The sequence below is a fragment of the Cephus cinctus genome, unplaced genomic scaffold (genome assembly GCF_000341935.2).
Source record: "Cephus cinctus unplaced genomic scaffold, Ccin1 Ccin1_scaffold0498, whole genome shotgun sequence".
In the NCBI taxonomy this organism is placed as follows: Eukaryota; Metazoa; Arthropoda; class Insecta; order Hymenoptera; family Cephidae; genus Cephus; species Cephus cinctus.
In genome coordinates, this window is record NW_014333168.1 from 150,866 (window position 1) to 171,660 (window position 20,795).

At 34.7% G+C, this 20,795-nt stretch overlaps 3 protein-coding genes across 12 annotated transcripts; 2 read left to right on the forward strand and 1 right to left on the reverse strand.

The window, feature by feature from the left end:
* The first annotated feature begins 38 nt into the window (after window positions 1-38).
* On the forward strand, window positions 39-6,933 carry LOC107268241 (sodium-independent sulfate anion transporter). 2 transcript variants are annotated; one of them, XM_025085534.1, is made up of 11 exons: window positions 39-2,084; window positions 3,937-3,994; window positions 4,092-4,252; window positions 4,313-4,467; window positions 4,793-5,090; window positions 5,176-5,491; window positions 5,589-5,750; window positions 5,835-5,975; window positions 6,052-6,197; window positions 6,271-6,462; window positions 6,566-6,933. In XM_025085534.1, exons 2-11 carry the CDS (start codon window positions 3,985-3,987, stop codon window positions 6,827-6,829), a joined length of 1,845 nt encoding a protein of 614 aa, XP_024941302.1. In that variant the 5' UTR covers window positions 39-2,084; window positions 3,937-3,984; the 3' UTR covers window positions 6,830-6,933. The 2 variants fall into 2 exon arrangements, with proteins under 2 accessions (XP_024941302.1, XP_015596313.1); XM_015740827.2 differs by lacking the exon at window positions 3,937-3,994 and having other exon boundaries at window positions 41-2,084.
* LOC107268240 lies at window positions 6,932-12,690 on the reverse strand. 5 transcript variants are annotated; one of them, XM_015740823.2, is made up of 4 exons: window positions 12,658-12,690; window positions 11,688-11,807; window positions 11,103-11,576; window positions 6,932-11,023 (listed from the first exon to the last, which is right to left on the reverse strand). In XM_015740823.2, the coding sequence occupies exons 2-4, from the start codon at window positions 11,798-11,800 to the stop codon at window positions 8,062-8,064; spliced, it is 3,549 nt and encodes a 1,182-aa protein (XP_015596309.1). In that variant the 5' UTR covers window positions 11,801-11,807; window positions 12,658-12,690; the 3' UTR covers window positions 6,932-8,061. The 5 variants fall into 5 exon arrangements, with proteins under 5 accessions (XP_015596309.1, XP_015596312.1, XP_015596308.1 ...); XM_015740826.2 differs by lacking the exon at window positions 12,658-12,690 and adding an exon at window positions 12,447-12,630; XM_015740822.2 differs by lacking the exon at window positions 12,658-12,690 and adding an exon at window positions 12,334-12,630.
* Window positions 12,691-12,806: 116 nt separating this feature from the next.
* On the forward strand, window positions 12,807-20,508 carry LOC107268242 (sodium-independent sulfate anion transporter). Of its 5 annotated transcripts, none has more exons than XM_015740832.2 (11): window positions 12,807-12,958; window positions 14,745-15,098; window positions 15,412-16,960; window positions 17,264-17,498; window positions 17,674-17,869; window positions 17,944-18,164; window positions 18,231-18,795; window positions 18,871-19,097; window positions 19,171-19,344; window positions 19,426-19,588; window positions 19,668-20,508. In XM_015740832.2, the coding sequence occupies exons 4-11, from the start codon at window positions 17,295-17,297 to the stop codon at window positions 19,814-19,816; spliced, it is 1,899 nt and encodes a 632-aa protein (XP_015596318.1). In that variant the 5' UTR covers window positions 12,807-12,958; window positions 14,745-15,098; window positions 15,412-16,960; window positions 17,264-17,294; the 3' UTR covers window positions 19,817-20,508. The 5 variants fall into 5 exon arrangements, with proteins under 5 accessions (XP_015596318.1, XP_024941307.1, XP_024941308.1 ...); XM_025085539.1 differs by having other exon boundaries at window positions 15,412-15,918; XM_025085540.1 differs by having other exon boundaries at window positions 15,412-15,713.
* Window positions 20,509-20,795: the final 287 nt, after the last annotated feature.

A 20,795-nucleotide genomic window follows, 5' to 3' on the forward strand; every position in this document is an offset into this window, starting at 1 on the left:
ATATATATATATATATGTTTGCGTATACCTATAGACATACCTGATTATGTATACTAGAGTTGTGACTGCCGAAGAGATAACCTTGAAAAGTTCTGTACGATGATGTTAACAAATTACCGTTTAAAGAGGTATACGTTAGATTTTCAATTTTTTACGTTTCAAAAGAGTGCATCTCGTGCACTCTACGTTGCGTAATAAATATGTGGACATGTACCCTGAAGAACTTTGTTCTTGGATTCCCGTTGCCGCTGGATTTGCCAGCTGTGATATTTGCTTTAAGTTCCAGGAAGCCTCAAGGTTCTCTTGATCACAAAGAATAATAAGAGAATGACACAGGCATGTTTTGAAATAGCATTGAAATTTATAACACCGAAGCTCGATCAATACGCGTGCATAGAGCATCGCTGATATTATTTGTACATCGTTAAAAATCAAAAGATTCAATGTGAATTGTGATTGAAATAAAAATAAATTGCCTAAGATATATTCAAAATTTATTTATTACATTAAAATTCCATAAAGATTAGAGTTGCGACAATACGATCACAAAGTTGAGGTTATGCTTGAGCGGGATAATGGAAATTAATACTTAAATTATCTCTGACGCATGGATCAATATTTAAAACAAAAGCCTGTCAATAGTCAAGAAAGATTTATTCAGAAACTAATAAAATTCATTTTGAGTCTTAAACTTAGTACTTTATCCTGGCGAAATAAGAGTGAGTAAAAGGCGTAAGAAAACTGGATAATGAAAAAGCTATTAGCCATTGAAAAAAGTACCCAGAAAAGGCAGACACGGATATTTTTACTTTAATAAAGAAAATAAGTCAAGGTAAACCCACCAATCGGATAAACAAGACAAGAACGAAGTAAAACTTTCACCAAGCTTCTTCATTGAAGAAAGTAATAGTCCAATGTCGAGAAAAAGAAAGTCCGTAAAGTGTAATTCACAAAACTCTACCTGTATATATAAACAAAAACTACAAGAAGAAAGTAAATAAAAGAAAACCTAAGTAAAGCGTATAAAAGCGTTAAAAGATATCAGACTACGCGGAAGCGATAAGTGATAATGATAAAATTGGTTTGATGAACTTGAAAAAGATATATTATTCAACAAAATAAAAACACCAAACCTTATAACCCTGTAACAATGATCGGGCTTTCGAGTAATCCTAAGTTTGTTAATTCGCTGAAACCTGTCCACAAGCATCTTCACTCCTGTCATGTGATACGTGATAAGTATTAACGTGCGTTCCGTATCTCGCGAAGATGCGAACGCTAACCAAAAGACCAATTTGCCGGACAAATTGAATGTGATTTATGTTTACTGTCCGTTATGACGTTTCGTCTTTAGTAGAGACGCCAGCGCGCATGCGCAGACGCGTGATCCACTCCTACGCTGATTATCCTGTTTTATCTTATCCTTCGGACACGCCATTTATATACCCGGTGTCCTGGGTCAAAGTAAGAACAAAAAATCGTGTTCAACATCTGTGACTACGTGTCAAAAGAGTGCACACACCCAAACACACACACACACACACACACACACACACACACACACACATATATATATATCTAAATGTTAACGTTTAAGATCAGGTGAGAGTCCTCGGGAATCGAGCGAGCCTAACTGACACGACTAGTTTCGTTCTGTCGTGTAACGCGGCGTGAGTGGACGAATTTAAAAGAGTTCGCGCAACGTACCCACATTTAATTACAAATAACGCGGTGTTAAAACGAATTTCTGTTATGGATAATAAATTCAAGATATTTTGACTGATCGTTACGACGAAGAAAGACATTCTCGAGACTTCATGAATATTGTATGTAAAAATGTAATGACAGCGTGAATTTAAGGATTTATTAAAAGTATACATTGACGTTTTGAATGATTTCATTAAAAAGTAATAAGTGACCGATAATTAACTCCTGCATATAACTAATTAACTCCACAAAGTGAAAAATCTTTAATTTTATATTACTTATGTTTAACGAAAGATCTGATGTTTTGTCGATGGACTAGAGTGTAAATATTTTTTATTAAATACTAAAAGCAGCAAGTACCACGTGATTTTTATCAGGTAATAAAATAATTGTTTAAACATTTATATGGTTATAGTTATCATAAATAATTAGTAGAAGATTCAGGGGACTGTTATACATTGTAAATCATAGATGACTAGTCCCCTCGATTGAAATTCATGTCGGATGACGGTTATAGTTTAATATCCAATTCAATATGAACATTTATCAATGATAACTGTACATCCATTGCATCCGGTTAAAATAAGCAATTCTAATTGTTATGTAAATCAATATTCATTTAACGGTATGTCTGTAGTATTCATCCATAATATACGATATAACAGTTTCCATACTTCATAAATAGAATTGACTGTCTGGTTTGAGGATTCGCCGGAAGGTCAATATGATATAATAACGAGACTTAATTACTTAACCACGTGTCCGCAATGACTTAATGGCAGGTATCAATCAGTCTGGAATATCGTGGCCTTCGTTGACAAAAGTTTTTACTTCATTCATTCAGATATAATAGGGCTAACTTTATTGCTAAGGTTGGCTTGATTATACCGGGTTATTCAGCCCAAACGCATCAGCTGAATATGGTCTTGGCACAAGAATGAAATCGGCTTGTTAGCTTCAGACGGTACGCTTTGGTTGTATAATCCGGTATGCGCACAATGCTAATAAATTAACTTTTATAGTCAGACACAGACTTTTCTTAAAACGAAGTATATAAACGCCGTCTATTAGCTTGCTTTGTGAAGGATGCCGATAAAAAGGATAATTTTCATTAATTTTAATTGACATTTCTTTTCCGTTGATCGCATGTTCATCACGATGAACGTTTTAAAAATGAATACTATTTCTTAGTGATCAAAATTGACTTTTGATTTGTATAATTTTTTTAAATAATCATTCACGTTTACTTTCGACATTTATATCGGATGATCATTCATTTTTGAAGTCAACAAAATTATTTAATACTTAAAATTTAATACTAGACAATGCTGAGTTTAGCCTCCAGCTATAAATTATCCTAATTCAGTGACACCTCGTTGGCTGCTTGCTAATGATTATCGATAGGTATAATATATGAGAATTAAAATTCAGATTTGTAATGAACTTAAATCATCGAATCCCTCCTGCTGTTTTTCCTTCGTGTGGAATTGATTGGCAATCAATTAAAATAAACGCATTAGGGAACGATTCGCATAGCCGATTTATCTCTTGACCTGGACCTTCATTCATCTTTTGAGATAAAATAAGTATTTACCCTACTTCCCCAGACAACACACAATGTCGTAAAGTCGTCTTTAAGACGTCTAATGGCACAGAAGTTGTCTTTAAGACATCTTAGAGATGGCTTTTGAACTTATGTTGTCTGGGTCATTGGGTATTCGTACGGCTACAATAATATGCCATAAATATGTATACCACGGTAGCTTTTAAAAACAAGGTTGTGAAAGAAATACAAGGCAAACGTTGATATAATTGACATAAAATTCAATAAATACGAAAAAACGAAGAAACTTCAGAAAATTCATACCATAGATCCTCCTATTGTACTTAAGAGTCGATAAACTCTCTGTACGAAAATATTTTGTTCCCCACCTTTTATTATAATTCGAAAGAGCATTGAGCCTTCTTAATTCTAACAATTTAACCAGCCTTGACTGTAAATTAGTCTACCTTGCATTGTCCAGACACTATGAAAATCGTGTAAAACTCGGTCAAGTTCATTCTTTTTCTCGTTAATAATCGATTGATTGCATAACAGTGTCCTGATAATAAAAGAGTCCGTTATAAATGCTCGTAAATTTTCTGATGCATAACGAAAAGGAGTAGATTTCAAAATGTGATCAATGTATACTTTAACTGTCAGATAAAAATATTATTACATACTTGTAGAAAGAATATCAGCTTTAATAATCGGTGATGAAAATTATTAAGTAAACAATGTACATACGTATGTATTCGAATATCATTTACATTTTCTTATAGTACACTTTCGTTAAGCATTCCAATAATAACGTCCAAAGATACGAAATCGTTATTTTTTCTAGCAAGGCGAAGGAAAAGAAAAAAAAAGATGACAAAAGTGAATGTGTTAAGGCTGGTCAGGAGAAGAATACCCATAACAAGATGGTTACCTGCGTATACCACCCACGATGTCGTAAGTGATCTCGTGGCAGGTCTTACAATTGGATTAACATTGATACCGCAGGTAATAATTATAACTTATAATAATTAAAAGTGACATAGCTAATTAAAAGTTACGCTTAAGGCTATCGCATACGCTGCCCTGGCAGGCCTGGGACCACAATACGGACTTTACAGTGCTTTCGCGGGAAGTTTGGTGTACATATTTCTGGGCACCTGCCCGGAAATAAATATCGGTCCCACAGCACTTCTTTCACTACTGACCTTCACTTATGCCAGGTAAGTTAAATTAGAGTTCAAATTATATCGGAGAAACGGCGAGCGATAATTGGACGTTCGTGACAGTGAACATAATTAGATTACGTGTTCACTCTAGCTTACCGACCTAATGACGCTCCAATTACCCTCATCGTTTCTAAACCGATTTCACACGGAGACCGTGTACGTATAATTTTTCCGATAAAAAAACAAATAAAAAAAAGACCGATGACCATGAAATGACTGTCAATTGCCTTTTTAAACGGGACAAATCCTATCGTGTAATCGTTGGTGATTGAAAACAGTTAATGATACTAAACTGTCATAACATATTTTATCGTTTTAGAGGGGTGCCAGAGTATGCCATTTTACTTTGTTTCTTGTCAGGATGCGTGACAATGACTCTTGGCATTTTACGATTAGGATTCCTCGTGGAATTTGTTTCCACGCCAGTGGTGTCCGGATTCACATCAGCAGCGAGTGTAATTATCGCCTGTAGCCAAATAAAAGGTATCATCGGTGTGTCCATCAAGAGCGAAGGATTCGTAGAAACGTGGGAGGAACTTTATAACAATATTAATAACTCAAGGATGGCGGATTTAATTCTTTCCTGCTGTTGTATAATTTTTCTTCTCACGCTGAAGGTAAGGTTCCTAATTAAAAAAAGAATATGATTAGTTTCCGTTGTCTCCATTTTTTTTATATAACCAAACTGTGCACATATTGTAGAGAATAAAGGAGACTGAAACTACCAATAAACTAATGAAAAGAACCTTGTGGTTCCTCGGGACAGGAAGGAACGCCATATTGGTAATAGCTTGCGCCATCATGTCCTACGTTTTTGTATGTCGCACTGGAGAAACGCCTTATCTTCTTACTGGTCACATCGACTCGGGACTTCCAAGTTTTAATCTGCCACCGTTCTCCATTACTACCGGAAATGACACCGTCGGATTCCTCGAGATGTGTAAAACTCTTGGTACAGGCATCATCATTGTTCCCCTGATCTCAGTCATAGGGAACGTTGCTATAGCAAAAGCATTTTGTAAGTAAAAATCATGCGCCTCAGTTTCACTGGAAGTTATTACAACAAATTATGTGTAATTTATATATTTTTTGGCTTATATATTTATGCAATTAAGCACACGGAAAGACCTTGGACGCCACACAAGAAATTTTAACGTTGGGAGTCTGCAATGCGGTTGGCTCATTCTTTCATTCCATGCCAGTGACTGGATCATTTTCAAGAAGTGCTGTGAGCAATGCATCTGGTGTGAAAACACCTATGGCTGGTTTATATACAGGTATGTAGAAATATCTGCTAATATATTAGGAAGAAAATACATTATATTGTAATAGTATAATTAAAAGGAAGTTTTAACTTTTAGGATCAATTGTTATACTTGCTCTCAGTCTTCTGACACCATATTTTTATTACATTCCAAAAGCAACGCTCAGCTCTGTAATAATTTGCGCTGTCATCTTTATGATAGAAGTCGGCATGGTGCAACCTATTTGGAAATGCAGCAGTAAGTCTTTATTTTAAATAACAAGTGCAACATAGAATATTTGGCTTTGGTTACTAAGCATTGATTTTACTTACAGAAAAGGATTTAATCCCAGCATTAACCACATTCTTCGCCTGCCTGTTTGCAGGAGTTGAGTTAGGAATTATAATTGGCGTGGCTATAGATTTAGCTATTCTTCTGTACTTTAACTCAAGGCCAATAATGTACATAGAATACAGAAGTGTAAGTGTATCAAAGCTTATATTAAGAACAGTACTTGCAGACCGATGCTAACTTAATTCAATCTTAATTAAAGACTCCTGCACCAGGATACATTCTAGTCAGACCCAGCGCAGGACTCTTGTTTCCCTCTGTTAACTATGTGCGAAAACACTTAACAGAAGCAATTGCTGAAAAACATCAGAAGAGTGTTAATAATCCAAGAGCAATGACGAACGTCGTATTGGATTGTAAACATATAGACAGGATAGACTTTACTGCTGTTCAGGTAAGATCAAGAAATTATATTTTAATATACTAAAGATTATCATTAGTCTAAATACATAGGTAAAAAAAGGTTTGGTCATTAAATCATAAAATTGTTCAATCAGGGCCTGAATGCTGTGATAAAGGACTTAAAGAGTCGCGATTGTAACTTTGTGATGCTCCAAGCAAGACAAGAAATATTACAATGTGTTCAGTCCTTTTCAAATGATCCAATATTGACTGCGCACTCCGAAGTAGAACTCATTACCATCCTGAAACACCTTGTAATGAAAAATCGTACATTGACAGAAACAAGACTGAAAATATTGAACTTACCAAATGTCAAAAATAGATCTAACGAAGAAGAAACAGTTAGCACAAATCTATGATTTTATACGGAACAGCAGGAAGAATAAAGTACACAAATATTTATAAGAAAAAGATTCCTATGCGAAGTACCTTCAAATAAATGATCAAGACAACGTACATCAAACTTGTACATATTTAATAACACGTATAATATATTTATAAACTGTGAACATTTTCGCCACTGCGAACATATCTGTCAACAATTTAGAACAAAAAATATGTCATAATTTGGTTCGCAACCAATAATCATATTCTATAGAATGTTTTAATGAGAATAAAAAGAATAATATGAGGGTAACTAAAAAGCTATTCTATTTACTTTTTAAATTCGTTGCATAAATTCTAAAAAACTAAAAGCTAAGTCAAGATTATTAGATATTAAATCATGAGATTACATAAACTTAATAAGTGAAACTTTTGACTCAGGCACCTTAAGACGAACGCTGTATGACTTATACTAACTTAATCATAGACGACCATACATCTACGCATTCGTCGCCAAGGAACTTAATTACGTAATATAACGCATACATGAAATTGATTTTTTCATAGAGAATTTTCACAAAATTATAAGAAAATCCATCCATCATCTTATTAATTGTACCGAATTTGTGATCGTGAATAGCAAACCCGCTTCCTTATGATTTTTGGAAATCATAATATTATTTCTAAATATGTTCATAGCATATAAGACAAACAGGAATGAATAATAACTCGTATATATATTATAAGTAGAGGCACGCAAGATGTCGTAAAAAAATATAATTATTCATTTTTTAGCATACGAAAATAATTATTGTTATATTAATACTGGCAGCGTTGCCCTAATAGTTGTAATGACAACAGGAAAAATATAATGACAATAATTAGTCCACAATAGTTTTATAACGCGCGAAGGGACAACATTAATGTTATTATAATATGGATAAAAAGTATATTAAGATGAAACGCTTGCCATGACTTGGAAAAACGGTTTATATGAAAAATCTATAAGAACTAAATTATTAATATGACAATTTATGAAATTGTCTAAAAAAAATTGTTCTTGCTAGAAAAATACAAACTTATGACTTAAGATCTGAAGAAAACTTACTGTACTTCTTATTTTCATTTGCTTCAAACCTCATTGCTACGATGCAAATCTCTGACTCTTTTAAAATACCCAGTTCTACTAAGTCTGATAATACCCAATTTTTGGCAAATAATAAATCACATATTTGTGTTTGATTAAGTTACACTTTATCTGTCATGTTTATAAATTCTTTGATTTTAAGGGAAAACCCCTTCCTCGGCCAATACTGCGTATTGATAGATTTGGACATTTATTGCCTGGATCCTTATTGGATAAAGGATATGAATTCTGCTGGGCAATATTATCAATTCCCAATCGCGGATCAATATTCGATTGTGAATATGACTGATATGAATTTAAGGGGGTCGTTGAATCCTTACACGTATTGTAATTCATGCAACTTAAGGGTGATATCATCGGTGGAATATCATACTGCTCATTACTTGAATTATCGTTTTGCGAATTTATCGCAATCGAATTACTCGTGATTTTCATAGTACTGGAAGAAATGGGTATTCTGGCCATTTCCAAATTCGAAATGGAAGTTTGCACAGGATTCGTAGAATTCATTTGAAATTGGTAAGGCATACTTTGAGTATAATCCATCATATTAGAATTAGGGCCTGTTTGATTATAGTAATTTAAATTTCCCGCCACATTGTTATTAAACTGATTGCCTACTTGTGCATTTAACAGTAACGTCATTAAAGTCTGCGCATCTTGAGGAAGGTGTGGAAAGTTCGGCATAGGATTCGCTTGAGGAATATCGCGAATTTGATCTTTGCTTGCGTGAAAACTGGGCAAACGAATTTCGAAGTTATCCACAATTACCCTTTTTTGTTCGGACGAAATTTGATTATCTTTTTCATAATCAGTTCCAAGACTCTTATAACCCGGCGGGGGTTTTGTACAATTTTCAATTTTCCCACGTTCGTTAGTTGCATCGCTACGTGGAAAAAAGTCATTATAATAATGAGTAGCTGGTACTTCCGACAAATTGACACGTTCCCTTAAATTTTGACTGCTCATCATCTGAACGCTGTTGTTATCAGTGTGATAAGATTGACATTTCAGATCCATCAAAGGATTTTGTACACTTGCAAAATTTCGCATAAGATTTTGACTGTTTTGCGCCAGAAAAGTCAAATAATCCGACTGACTTATGCCGGTAGAAAGATTTGCTTGTGCTCCACATTCTTGATACATATTTTCACGTTGCATACTTTGTACGGGTACATTTTGATATGGTGAAAATGGTGGATGACCATTAGGAAACGTAATGTTGGCAGTGCGCGGAAAATATGCAAACTGACTGTGTCGTGACAAATTTGAAGATAAATTTTGAGTGGGTGAAAATCGATCTGGCATAACTTGCATGGCACTTACTGGCACTTGCATCAATGTATTGGATGATTGCATATTTGGTAATAAGTAATTTGGGTCAGGAAATGCTGGACCAGCTAAATTGGCATATTGCGAATTTGATAATGGAGAAATTTCTGACATTGATTGAACCGTCTGAGATTGAATATTCGGATAATTATAATTCTCACTCTTGGTACCTTCGCATTGCTGTTGAAGATATTGCAAATATTGAAGACACTGAAGTTCTTTCAAATTTCGCGCCGATTGTTCAGCATAATGCTCTGCAGACAATGCGATCTGCTCATGGATTGACGATGAGGCCATTAGTAAATGATTGACTTGCGAATTGGGCGAATCAATTATTTGTTCATGGCTATCGTTAAGTACACAAGACTGTGCAGAATGTTTACTAGAATCGTTATTGACATTATTGATATCTGTATGATCTTTGAAATTCGCATCACTTTTCCCTTCAGTATTATTGATCGATTGATCGTTTGCTGCTTCAATAGCGAATGAATTCTGAATCAATGAATTATTGGAATTCTGGGTGGAAGGCATGAGTTCAGTAGTCGTATCCGGTACTACCGAAGTCAACGATTCATCTAATTTAGACTTTTGAATACGAGATACTGACAAATTTCCTTTCGGTTCTGGAGTAGACGTGGAGCGTTCAATTTCTTCTATATCGTGTAAAAACTTAATCTTTTCGGAATTTATGTCGCTTTTCTTCATTTTTGATTCTTGTATCTCATGGGAATGTTCAAATTTCATTCCGCTATTCATATTGTCAATTAAATCCACGCTTCTTTGATTATGTGAATCAGCAGTATCTTGTTCTTTAATTTTTTGCATATTCGCCCCAGTACCTCTAATACTTCTTAGTTCACCATGAATTTTATTGCGACTAGAAAATTCATCCCGCTTGATTTGACGATTCTCTGAATATTTATTGTTACCTCTAGAATATCTAAAGTCCGTTGGAAATGAATAGGAATCAGAACCAGATTTTTTAAGCTGATTAGATTCCTGATATCTATTAGTTTCAGGAATTTGATTGCGATTAGAAAATTCATCCCGCTTGGTTTGACGATTCTCTGAATATTTGTCGTTACCTCTAGAATATCTAAAGTCCGTTGGAAATAAATCGGAATTAGAATCAGATTTTTTAAGCTGATTAGATTCCTGATATATATTAATTCCAGACTTCCTAAAGAAGCCGTAGTCACTAGGCTTAACCATTTTTTTTGTATCTTCACTCTTCTTTGGTAGCTGTCTGTTTGAATTTTGATCTGGAAGTTTTATTAAACCGAGCGCGGCGCCGTGCTCTTTAAAATATTCTTGTTCCTTGCGACGGGCGCCTCTTCCCATAAACAAATGTCTTTCTGTATATCCACCAACTCGACCATATTTATCTATCTTCACAGAGGTGTCAGGTCGCGAAACAAGATCAGATTTTTCACTGGATATTTGCATATCTTTTGATTTTGTTAAATCATCTACATCATCTTTTTTTAGAGATCCTGCACCTTCCGTACATTTATCATTGCTATTCTCCACTGAAATCTTAACAGAAGATGGTAGAATTGGTTTTACAGTACCTGGTTTTCTTTCCAGATCTTTATCTTTGCAGGTTCCGCTGCTCGAAAATTTAGCTTGGATTTCTGTAGCTGAAGAACACTTTATATTGTCATTGTTGTTGCTATCATACAGATTATGCGAAGTCTGCTTCTCAGTAATTTCTTCTAGATCCGGAAGATTTCTCTTCACAACTCCCCTATTGTACACATATTATAATAGTTACCATTTAATTATATTTCTTACAGAGTAAGACCAAGTTCACAGATAATACGTACCAGCCTCCATCATCGTCTGAATCATCATACAATATGTTAGATGGATTTTTTTGTTCATTAGTTTCTTTTCTATGATATTCCAGTTGAGCTGTTGCAATGCTTTCTGCTAACGCCATACTCAGCATCTCTTCTTCGTTCATGCACTGAACTGTTGTCGATTGAACATTAGGGAATAGTACATCTACAACACTGGTATTCTGATTCCAAGGATTTACAATATCGCTTTGCACTGGGTTCGTATTAGGAGTCATACTTTGATTACTCTTCTTGCGAGTAGGCACTGCAGACTTTTCTGTAGTTTCTGAATGTGTGGACTGTACATTATCTGAAGTCACGTTGTCTTGTATATTGTCAATAATCTTATTGGGTTTAGGTTTTTTCTCTTTTTTCTTCTTCGTCGACTTCGTTCCTGAGAAGTACTCGTCATCCTTCTTTGATGGTAAATCTTTTAATACATGTTCTGCGTAAGATTTCCTAGCAAAAGACAAACTATCAATATGATTTCACATTGCATACAAGCAACTATAAAAAAGCATATTAATTAATAAATTAATGAAATTTAAGAAATGAAGAAAGAAAACGTACTCCATATTCAACCAGGGATCTTGTTTAAGCCATTCCATCTTATGGATTTTGCTAACAATATTAGAAGAAGTAGAAGCCAACGCTTCTTTGCTGTTTTTACTTTTAGCAGCCATTTAATCCCTTAAAAACAAATTAGTGCACAGATTATGAAATAGAATATAAAATTATAAAAAACAAATTACATCTGGACAAATCCAACAAACGATGGAAAAACTGAATGAATCCAATAAAAATTTTAGAACATTCAAAACCTGTGTGAAAAATTTTCTAAGTGAATGATAAATAGATATAGGAACCTAACAACATACAGTTATCAATTCTTCGAAATTTATAACTCGCAAACTCAACGACACCTAATATCAAGTTACTTAAAACAGTAAAGATAAACTTCCACTATAAACCATATAGGTATACACGAATTAATTCCTTCGTTAATATTTTCCCACTATCAACGTACTATCTGTAAACAAATTGACTTTTAATAACATTTACAAACCCATCAAACATCGAAACAAGGACAATTACATATATTTAGACAAGACATGGTGATAATGAAACTGATTATGATGATGCTTACAAAAAGCCGGTGCGTTGCAGCGCCTAAGTATCAAATGAATACTTTCATATAGAGTAAAAATAAGCATACCTTTTGAATCGACTTTACAGGAATATTATAAAACTTAAAGTGTCGTATTTCAACAAATATTCGTTACATAAAACAATTTAAGAACAAACATCAATTCCACACGAATCGCGTACCGCCATAACACTATTTCATTATACAGCAGTTGCTAGAAAACGTGTCTAGTAGAAATTAAAATTCCTCTACTTTTGCACATAGATTTATAACTTTTGCGAACTCAACTAAGGATCACGATACTACTAAACATCCAGGGCAGCTCAGATATACTCTTAGACTGCTGGTACAATGACTTTTATGAAAGAAACAGGACAAAGGATCTGTTCTTACCAATTGCTTTACGATTTGAATTGGAGACCATTGATATCAGCAACAGCACAAGAATCTTATTGGCCAAGATTTTGAAGCAATGTGAATTGGACTTAACACGCAGCGCTACTAGTGGCAACTATTCCAAATTTAGATATTCTAACTGTAACAATGCCGGTTACAGTACGTCAGTCGATGGCAGTCGTTGGTCCTGGTTGGTCCTGTTTCATATAGGATTTACGTCTGTCCGTTATTATTTCTCGTAATTGAAATTGGATAAAAATGAATCTGCTATCAATATTGAGAAGCTAACGACATGTAGGTAATAATATGCTTATATGTACTCGATACAGAATCCTGCATGCTGCATTTCATTCGACAGAAGGTCAATTAACTGCTGGCCTTTATGACAAAAATCAATAGCTTCTATTATATTTCCACGTATTCAGTACGTGCATCTGTGCTTATTACAGTTTTATAAGAAAATATTTAATCTTTAATAATCGTACAATTAATTCCCATTAACCTAACTGATTGTTGCATGTATCTGCACGTTTAAAATAAAGATTTTATTGACACAGTACACTGGCATGCTGGCAGATATTCATTGCTGAAAATCTTAAATCACGTTATTACTAGAAAATGTTTTTTGGAAAACGTGACCTTTTAATTGACAAATTGTTCATCCCCGTAAAGATGGTGAGAGAATGTCAAAGGGCGTAAACAAATATAATTGAAAGAAATCAACGACTAACGAAAATCAATGAACGTTTATTAACTCGTTTGTTATAATCGTACAATTTTCTTCTTACAATGATCTTTTTCCCACGGCGAATACCATTATGGTTTACTCAATAATTATTATAAATACGAACGAACAAAGGAAATCACATAAAAATGGCCGCCTCACGTATCTATCCTGGTTAACAATAAAATCCAAGGAATAAGCATAAACTACGTGTGACCTAGAAAGGTGAAATTGTCTCGTTCGACTTTTATGCAACTGACATTGATGTTTTATAGCAAAAGAAATGTTTTAAGAAAAAAGATAGCCATGGTCATACGAGTAACAACTAAGAAAGCCAATGATAGCAAAATTGAATTCTCTTCCTTATTATCATTGCCATTTCGACCATGAGGGAATAATTAAAACAAGCAAAAATGACAACCTCCATTATACATATATGTTGCTAAGTGACTCCGCTCTTATTGATCTAATTATTCCATGTTACAATTAACCCAATAAACAATCTGACACCATGACCATGGACAATAGAGTATTGATTAAAAATAAAAATCATATCCTTATCAATTAATCCAGTTTAGTTTTATGCTTATTTTTACATTATATAACAGCAACATTTTTCAAGTCCTACAGCATTCGTGTCAAATGCATACTCGGTCCACCAGTTTTTTAAATAAAAAAACAATGGATTCTTTAACAAGCCATAAATAACTCTACAAAACCTTGTTACAAAGTAGGCATGTATGTACATGGTTTTGCACTAAAATATATTTTATCATACTATTTTAGCATATTTAACATATATGCCGTGTAATTCTATCCATATATTATTTACTAAGCATTTTATGCGAACTGCAAAAAAAAGCAAATTGAACTCGTAGATCGATTGTAGATACGTGCATGTCGCACATAGTAATAGCATTACGTAACGTTTACCTCAGCAAATGCATTTTGTAACGGTTGCATCTCGACCACATAAATTCCATATAGCAAACGTGTAAAAGTTACATAAACGTGACTTATGGTGGGATAAGAAGAAAATATAGAATATTCAAATTCATAAATAATTATCAGAGTTATAATCTGAATAATTCATTAGATTAAAACGACATATGTAGTATCTACGTGATATAACAAGACGTTAATGTTTGGTCATTGAACTGAGAGACGTGTATTGACACACCACGTATTGTTTGATTTTCTTTCTACGTTTGACCGAAGTTGCCTTGAGAATTTTTGGTGGTAATTGTTTTTATCGTGCATCCGGTAGGTTTACTAGTTGTAAGTTTTTACGGGTTTCGTAATCTTGGCTCAACTATGATTTTGACTGTTAAACTGTATATGAATTTTTGCTTGGTTACAGAGTGACGCTGACTGCTTCGCTCGATGCTCGTAAAAACTGTGAAGGCTGTATTAACTTTTCCCATGGTTGACGTTACTTGCCTACTGGTATCTTAGTGCCCCGTATATAAAGAACCTCAACGGTACGAGTGCCTTTCAGTATGCGGTATGGAGCGCACTACGATTCACAAACGAAATAGATTCAAGTATTCTTCATTGTTTGACTTGTTTATATTCGTGCCTTGAGTCTCGCGTGATGAATGACGTGAAATTTTGAAGACGCTGCGAAAGTGTACGAAGAATAATTTTACGACTGGTTTTTCATCGAGTGAAAGTAACATCGGATCTTCTTGTCCGTTGTACGTCCTGTTATTAGGTAATTATGATTGAATAGTTTATTAATTTTTTGTTCTATCAATTAACACTTATATTTTCTTTGAAGTCTTTCTTTTTGCAATTGATAAAAAAATTGTATTCGTACAACCTCGGACGTCATTTATCGAATTAACAAATTATTATTAAAGTTATTATCGGTTTTATCCAATCGAACCTGTCCCAATATATTTCAAATTTGAATATACTCTAATTAGGAAGCAAAATAGCATTACAGATAGCACGAATCGTTTGAATATCTTTTTATTTATTTCTCAATTAATTGTATTTCTTTTTATTTCTCTTATTCATATTAGCACCTAGCCATCCGCTTCACTCGACAGAGTTCTAACGAGTACAGTGTTAAGACATTGTGGAACCGGCAATTTTAACCAGAAGCTGTCTCATGGCACCGGCTATTATTTCGTAATTGAATGTGGAAGTGAAATAGTTAATGCAAGTGCAAGCACCGCCAACTCGTGACCTATCAACAATGTGTCAAGTGGCCTCCGGCCAAAATTATAGCGTGCCCAAGCGTGTCCACGTAAGATTATCACACGGAAGCGTAACTGAGATAGCAAAGCATACTCGTCTAATAATTGTGCCTACAAGAGCTGCTGTATGTACATACATTTGCTGTGGATCAATCAACTAGTAATTTAGAGCCACCATATAGAACAAGTTGTATGCATCTTTTACGCATCAATTGCCAAAACCTTGAAGACCCAACTGATGTTCAAGAACCTAATACTCTGTTGCCAAGGAATTACAAGCAACTGTTGCTGCTGAATTGTTTGCTAGAAAATAACAGCAACTTTATTCCAGTACTAATTTTTAGACTGCTAACTTTTATCACGTTGTTAGGACTGACGTAGTTATGTATTCGGTAATTGAACAATTCGCTAACAAAATCCTGTTATGCATTTAGAATTTGTGTTTTCTTAACGGTTGCTTTCAGCTTACTAGCAAGATGTGGTTATGCTATGCTCATAATACAGTATAGAGTAGCAAATGGTTACCAGCGATAGAAGAAGAGTATTGCCGAATGATATTTGACTGTGAAGTTGTCTAAATTTTAGTTGTTTTTAAGTGAATTGAAATCCACTAGGATTTCATTAATTTTTCCAGTAATAAGTTCACCTGGCTTCCTTACTGAGAGTTTAAAGCCCGTATTCAGAACTTGCTTTTAGTGCTAATAGCGCGCTTTTAAATTTTTTCTTAGTGACTTTTAACTACAAGCGACCCTGTTAGTGACTTTAAGAGCGAGTTGTGAATACGGGCTTAAGTGTATAAAGTATTCCAATTCGAAGAAAAAATGTTGACGTATGATTTCCTCGAAATCTAAAAGAGCCGCCTGCTGTATGACGAAAATAGCTTATTGAAACGCTTAACGCAGATTAATGCGCTATAATTAATTAATGTGTTATAATCAAGAGAATTATTGAACAACTGATCACTGACGAAGAGCTGCATTTTTAATAAATTTTTATCATTAAAACGATCGACTGATTTTTAAATTTTAATTTCTTCATAATACATCGGGCCCTGTTCAAGGCTAGCTTAACTAATCCTACTCAATATATAATGTTGAGATAAACCGAATACCATAACTGATTTGGCACGTTTTTATACGTAAACACGTAAGAAAAACATAACAAGGTGTAAAGCAAGAAAACGGTTGTAGCTCGTCGTACGACGTAACCTATAAACATCGATAAAAAAGAAATCACGTACAGGCATTATGGGTAATGTCGAAAAACTTTAGATCATTCCGCATGAATTATTACGTGCCCATGAAATGGGTTCGCGTGTTGATAATTCCAAGGTCCTCTCACTGTTTCATACACACGTGGTTAAAAATGTTAGGTAATGAGCAATTTGAAATAAATAATACAATTTTTGCAGTGTCATTAAAAATATCCAATTCCGCAGTGCGCCTCGGAAATCTTATTCAAGTTCTGTTGGTCTTTTATTATTAATACATACTCTTACGTTCAGGTAACATTATCCCTTCTCGATTTGTACTCGTTATTCAACTTTTGATTAATTAAATCGACCTCAAATTACATACTGGATACGTTACGTGATTGATCATTGCAGATATGCATTTATCGTGTTATTTTATGTTGATGTAAACAAAATAAAATACGTCTGCCTTTCTTTTTGCAGGTGATACACGCATAGGACGTCGAGTATAGCGATGAAACTTAACGAAAGATGGAAAGATCGTTCGGTCAGGAATTCGGCGACGAAATTTATTCTAAAACGAATACCGATACTGTCATGGCTTCCGAAATACAATACGGAAAAAATGATGAGCGACGCAATTGCTGGTATCACCGTAGGACTCACTGTTATGCCGCAGGCATTGGCTTATGCTACTTTGGCTGGACTTGAACCACAGGTAATTAATAAATTTTAGTGATTACTGTAATTATGTATTTTTATGTATACCAAATTACATTACAATTGTTTGCAAGTGTCCTTTTGTTGATATAATTATGAAATTAATGTTGATATTAATTTATGGGGATCTTCGATTTACCTATTTCTTGACAATTTCGATTTTCTTATTCCAGTATGGACTTTATTCCGCATTTATGGGCGCCATTGTTTACGTTTTTCTTGGATCCTGTAAGGAAATCACCATAGGGCCTACAGCATTAATGGCTCTGATGACTCATCAGTACGTTCAAGGGCGGAGCGTGGATTTTGCCATATTACTTGCATTTCTCACAGGCTGCCTGCAATTGCTTATGGCTTGTTTGCGATTGGGTAAATTTTTTACTTTATTTCGATCTGTAAAAATGTATGGGATTATGTTCGAAACGAATTTTGTATTTCTACAGGTGTACTCATTGATTTTATATCTGTACCGGTGACTGTTGGATTCACTTCTGCCACTTCGGTGATAATTGCCGTTTCCCAGCTAAAAGGTCTTCTAGGTCTCAAGGTCTCGTCTTCGGGATTTCTAGATACTATTATCAAAGTAATCACGCACATTGGCGACACGAGGGTCTGGGATGCTGGAATGAGTTTCTCGTGCATAACAATCCTTCTGATACTGAGGGTAAATAAGAAAAACATTAAATCTTTTCACAAGTGAAATATTGTGTAATGCTCATTTGTTAAACAGAAATTGAAAGACATCAAATTATGCAAAGAAGGACAGAAGCCAACAGAGAGGCAAAAGACCTTAATGAAAGTAATGTGGCTGATTTCTACAGCGAGAAACGCTATTATCGTTATTGCCTGTTCTGCTGTTGCTTACAAATTGGAGACTTCCGGTTCCGGTTCGCCATTTATTCTGACGGGTCCTGTAAAATCCGGTTTGCCTTCATTTAGTTTCCCACCATTTTCAACTCAGGTGAACAATAGCACCGTGAGTTTCATAGAGATGTGCGGTGAGCTCGGTTATGGCATCTTCCTGGTGCCAATAATTGGAGTCCTGGGGAACGTTGCTATTGCGAAGGCTTTTGCCAGTGGGGATAACATTGATGCTACGCAGGAACTTATTACTTTGGGTGTCTGCAATATTCTCGGATCTTGTGCCAGTGCAATGCCTGTTACTGGTTCCTTCAGCAGGTCTGCAGTTAATCATGCAAGCGGTGTCAAAACACCTATGGGTGGACTTTATACAGGAATTCTTATCTTGTTGGCACTCAGTTTGTTAACGCCTTACTTCTATTTCATTCCAAAAGGTTAGTTCTTTATACAAAATTACTTGAACAAAATAAAATAAATAGCTAAACATTGATTATATTGGACACTTTCAGCATCATTGGCAGCAGTAATCATTTGTGCTGTAATATTCATGATCGAGTATGAGGTGGTCAAACCCATGTGGAGATCTAGCCGAAAGGACCTTATACCCACCTTTGTCACTTTTGTACTATGTCTCATCATTGGTGTTGAATATGGCATCCTGGCTGGTGTTGGGATAAACTTAATATTCTTATTGTATCCATCAGCACGACCAATTATCAATGTAGAAAAATGTGTTGTACGTAAGAAAATAATTAATCCAAAATAATGGTCTCGATGTATACTAACTTTCATTCTAATTATGCATATAGACTGTCTCCGGAGCAGAGTATCTTCTGGTTACGCCAGGAAACAGTCTTTACTTTCCTGCAGTCGATTTCATAAAACAATCTGTGGATCGTGCTGGGAGAAAAGAAGGTTCTAGTCAATTACCCGTTGTTGTTGATTGTAGATACGTGTTGGGAGCTGACTTTACAGCAGCGAAGGTAATTAGATATAAATGAAAATAATTAAATTAATTGTTCATACAAAACTGATAAGTTTTTTTTTTAATTGAATCTTTCCAGGGTATAGCTGCTCTTATAAACGAATATAACAATCGAAAACAAGGTCTTTACTTTTATAATCCACGATGTGATGTTGTTTCGGTCTTACGAGGAGCTTGTGGAGAAAATTTTCAATATGTTTCAACCCACGAGGAATTATCATACTTATTATATACGAGTCCAGGTATATTATAAGAAACAATCATATTTAATGGTCCTTTTCTTCTGTACTATCAGTCATCTTTTTTGTTCATATCTTTTAGATCAATCTAGACAACTTCTTGAAGTGACTCGCGAGAATTCAACTCAACCTTTGACAATGAACAACTCTAAGTTAATTCATAGAGTCTCGTCAACTCATGAACTCAGTGAAGTGACAACAACGTTGTTGCAGCATGCAGCAGCCAGTTGAGAATGTGGTGTGACCATTTTTTTATAACGACAAATATAGCAACAATTTTTTTACGCAGATCCTGTCACGTACTTACATTTCTTCCATTTAATGACAGGCGGATCATTAATCTGAAAACGATCACGCGGGAAGAGCTATAGACTTCGGCAGTTAAAAGTTAAAGCTAATAAATAGAATTTTTTTTATTAACTGTACATTTTTCTCTACCTTGACATGAAGCTTTTTAAACGTAATCTACACAAAAAAAACCTACAAAAGTGACTGATTCCAACAGAATATAAACCAATTTAATCTTATTGAGGCGTAGAACTTACTCCATGCGCCTATTAACATTATATGTTCCCTAAGTGACCACTTTTGTGAGAAAGTTTTTGAAAACTACTTTCAAAGTTAAGCAATTGAAATATTGATTGAACATCATGAAAAAAAGTGAACAGGTCTAATATATGCATTACAAAAGATATAATTTCGTCAGTACAGTGGCCTCACGTTAAATGCGCGACTACGAGGGTGTCAGGGAAAGTAAGTTCTAACAAATACTAAATTATAGGGTACATACACCCTCACTAGACTCAACCCTCCTACCAGATTCAATATCCTCTGAAAGCTAATTTATTGACAGTCGTTATTCTGCGCGAAATATTTAAACAAGTTGAAGAAATTACCGTATTAAAATCTTATTTTACATTTAATTGGAAATCGTTCAAGTCCACTGGTTCCCGTGCGTACGTCTTACGCATCTTCTCCCCTTGTTCCCTCAGTCCTTACCATCTCGGCAAAAGCAAAAGCAAAAGTTCACTAGTTCTCTCAGAAATGGCGCCACTTAGCATGCCCAGGAGGTGCTTCGTCAATAGGCTTTTTCAATAGTTCTTGAGAAGTATGCAAAATCAAAATCTATGTAGGCTAAATCAAAATCTCGCAGAAAATACGGAGTAGATAAAAATTGCATTGAAATTGTAGAATATCAAAAACAAATTAC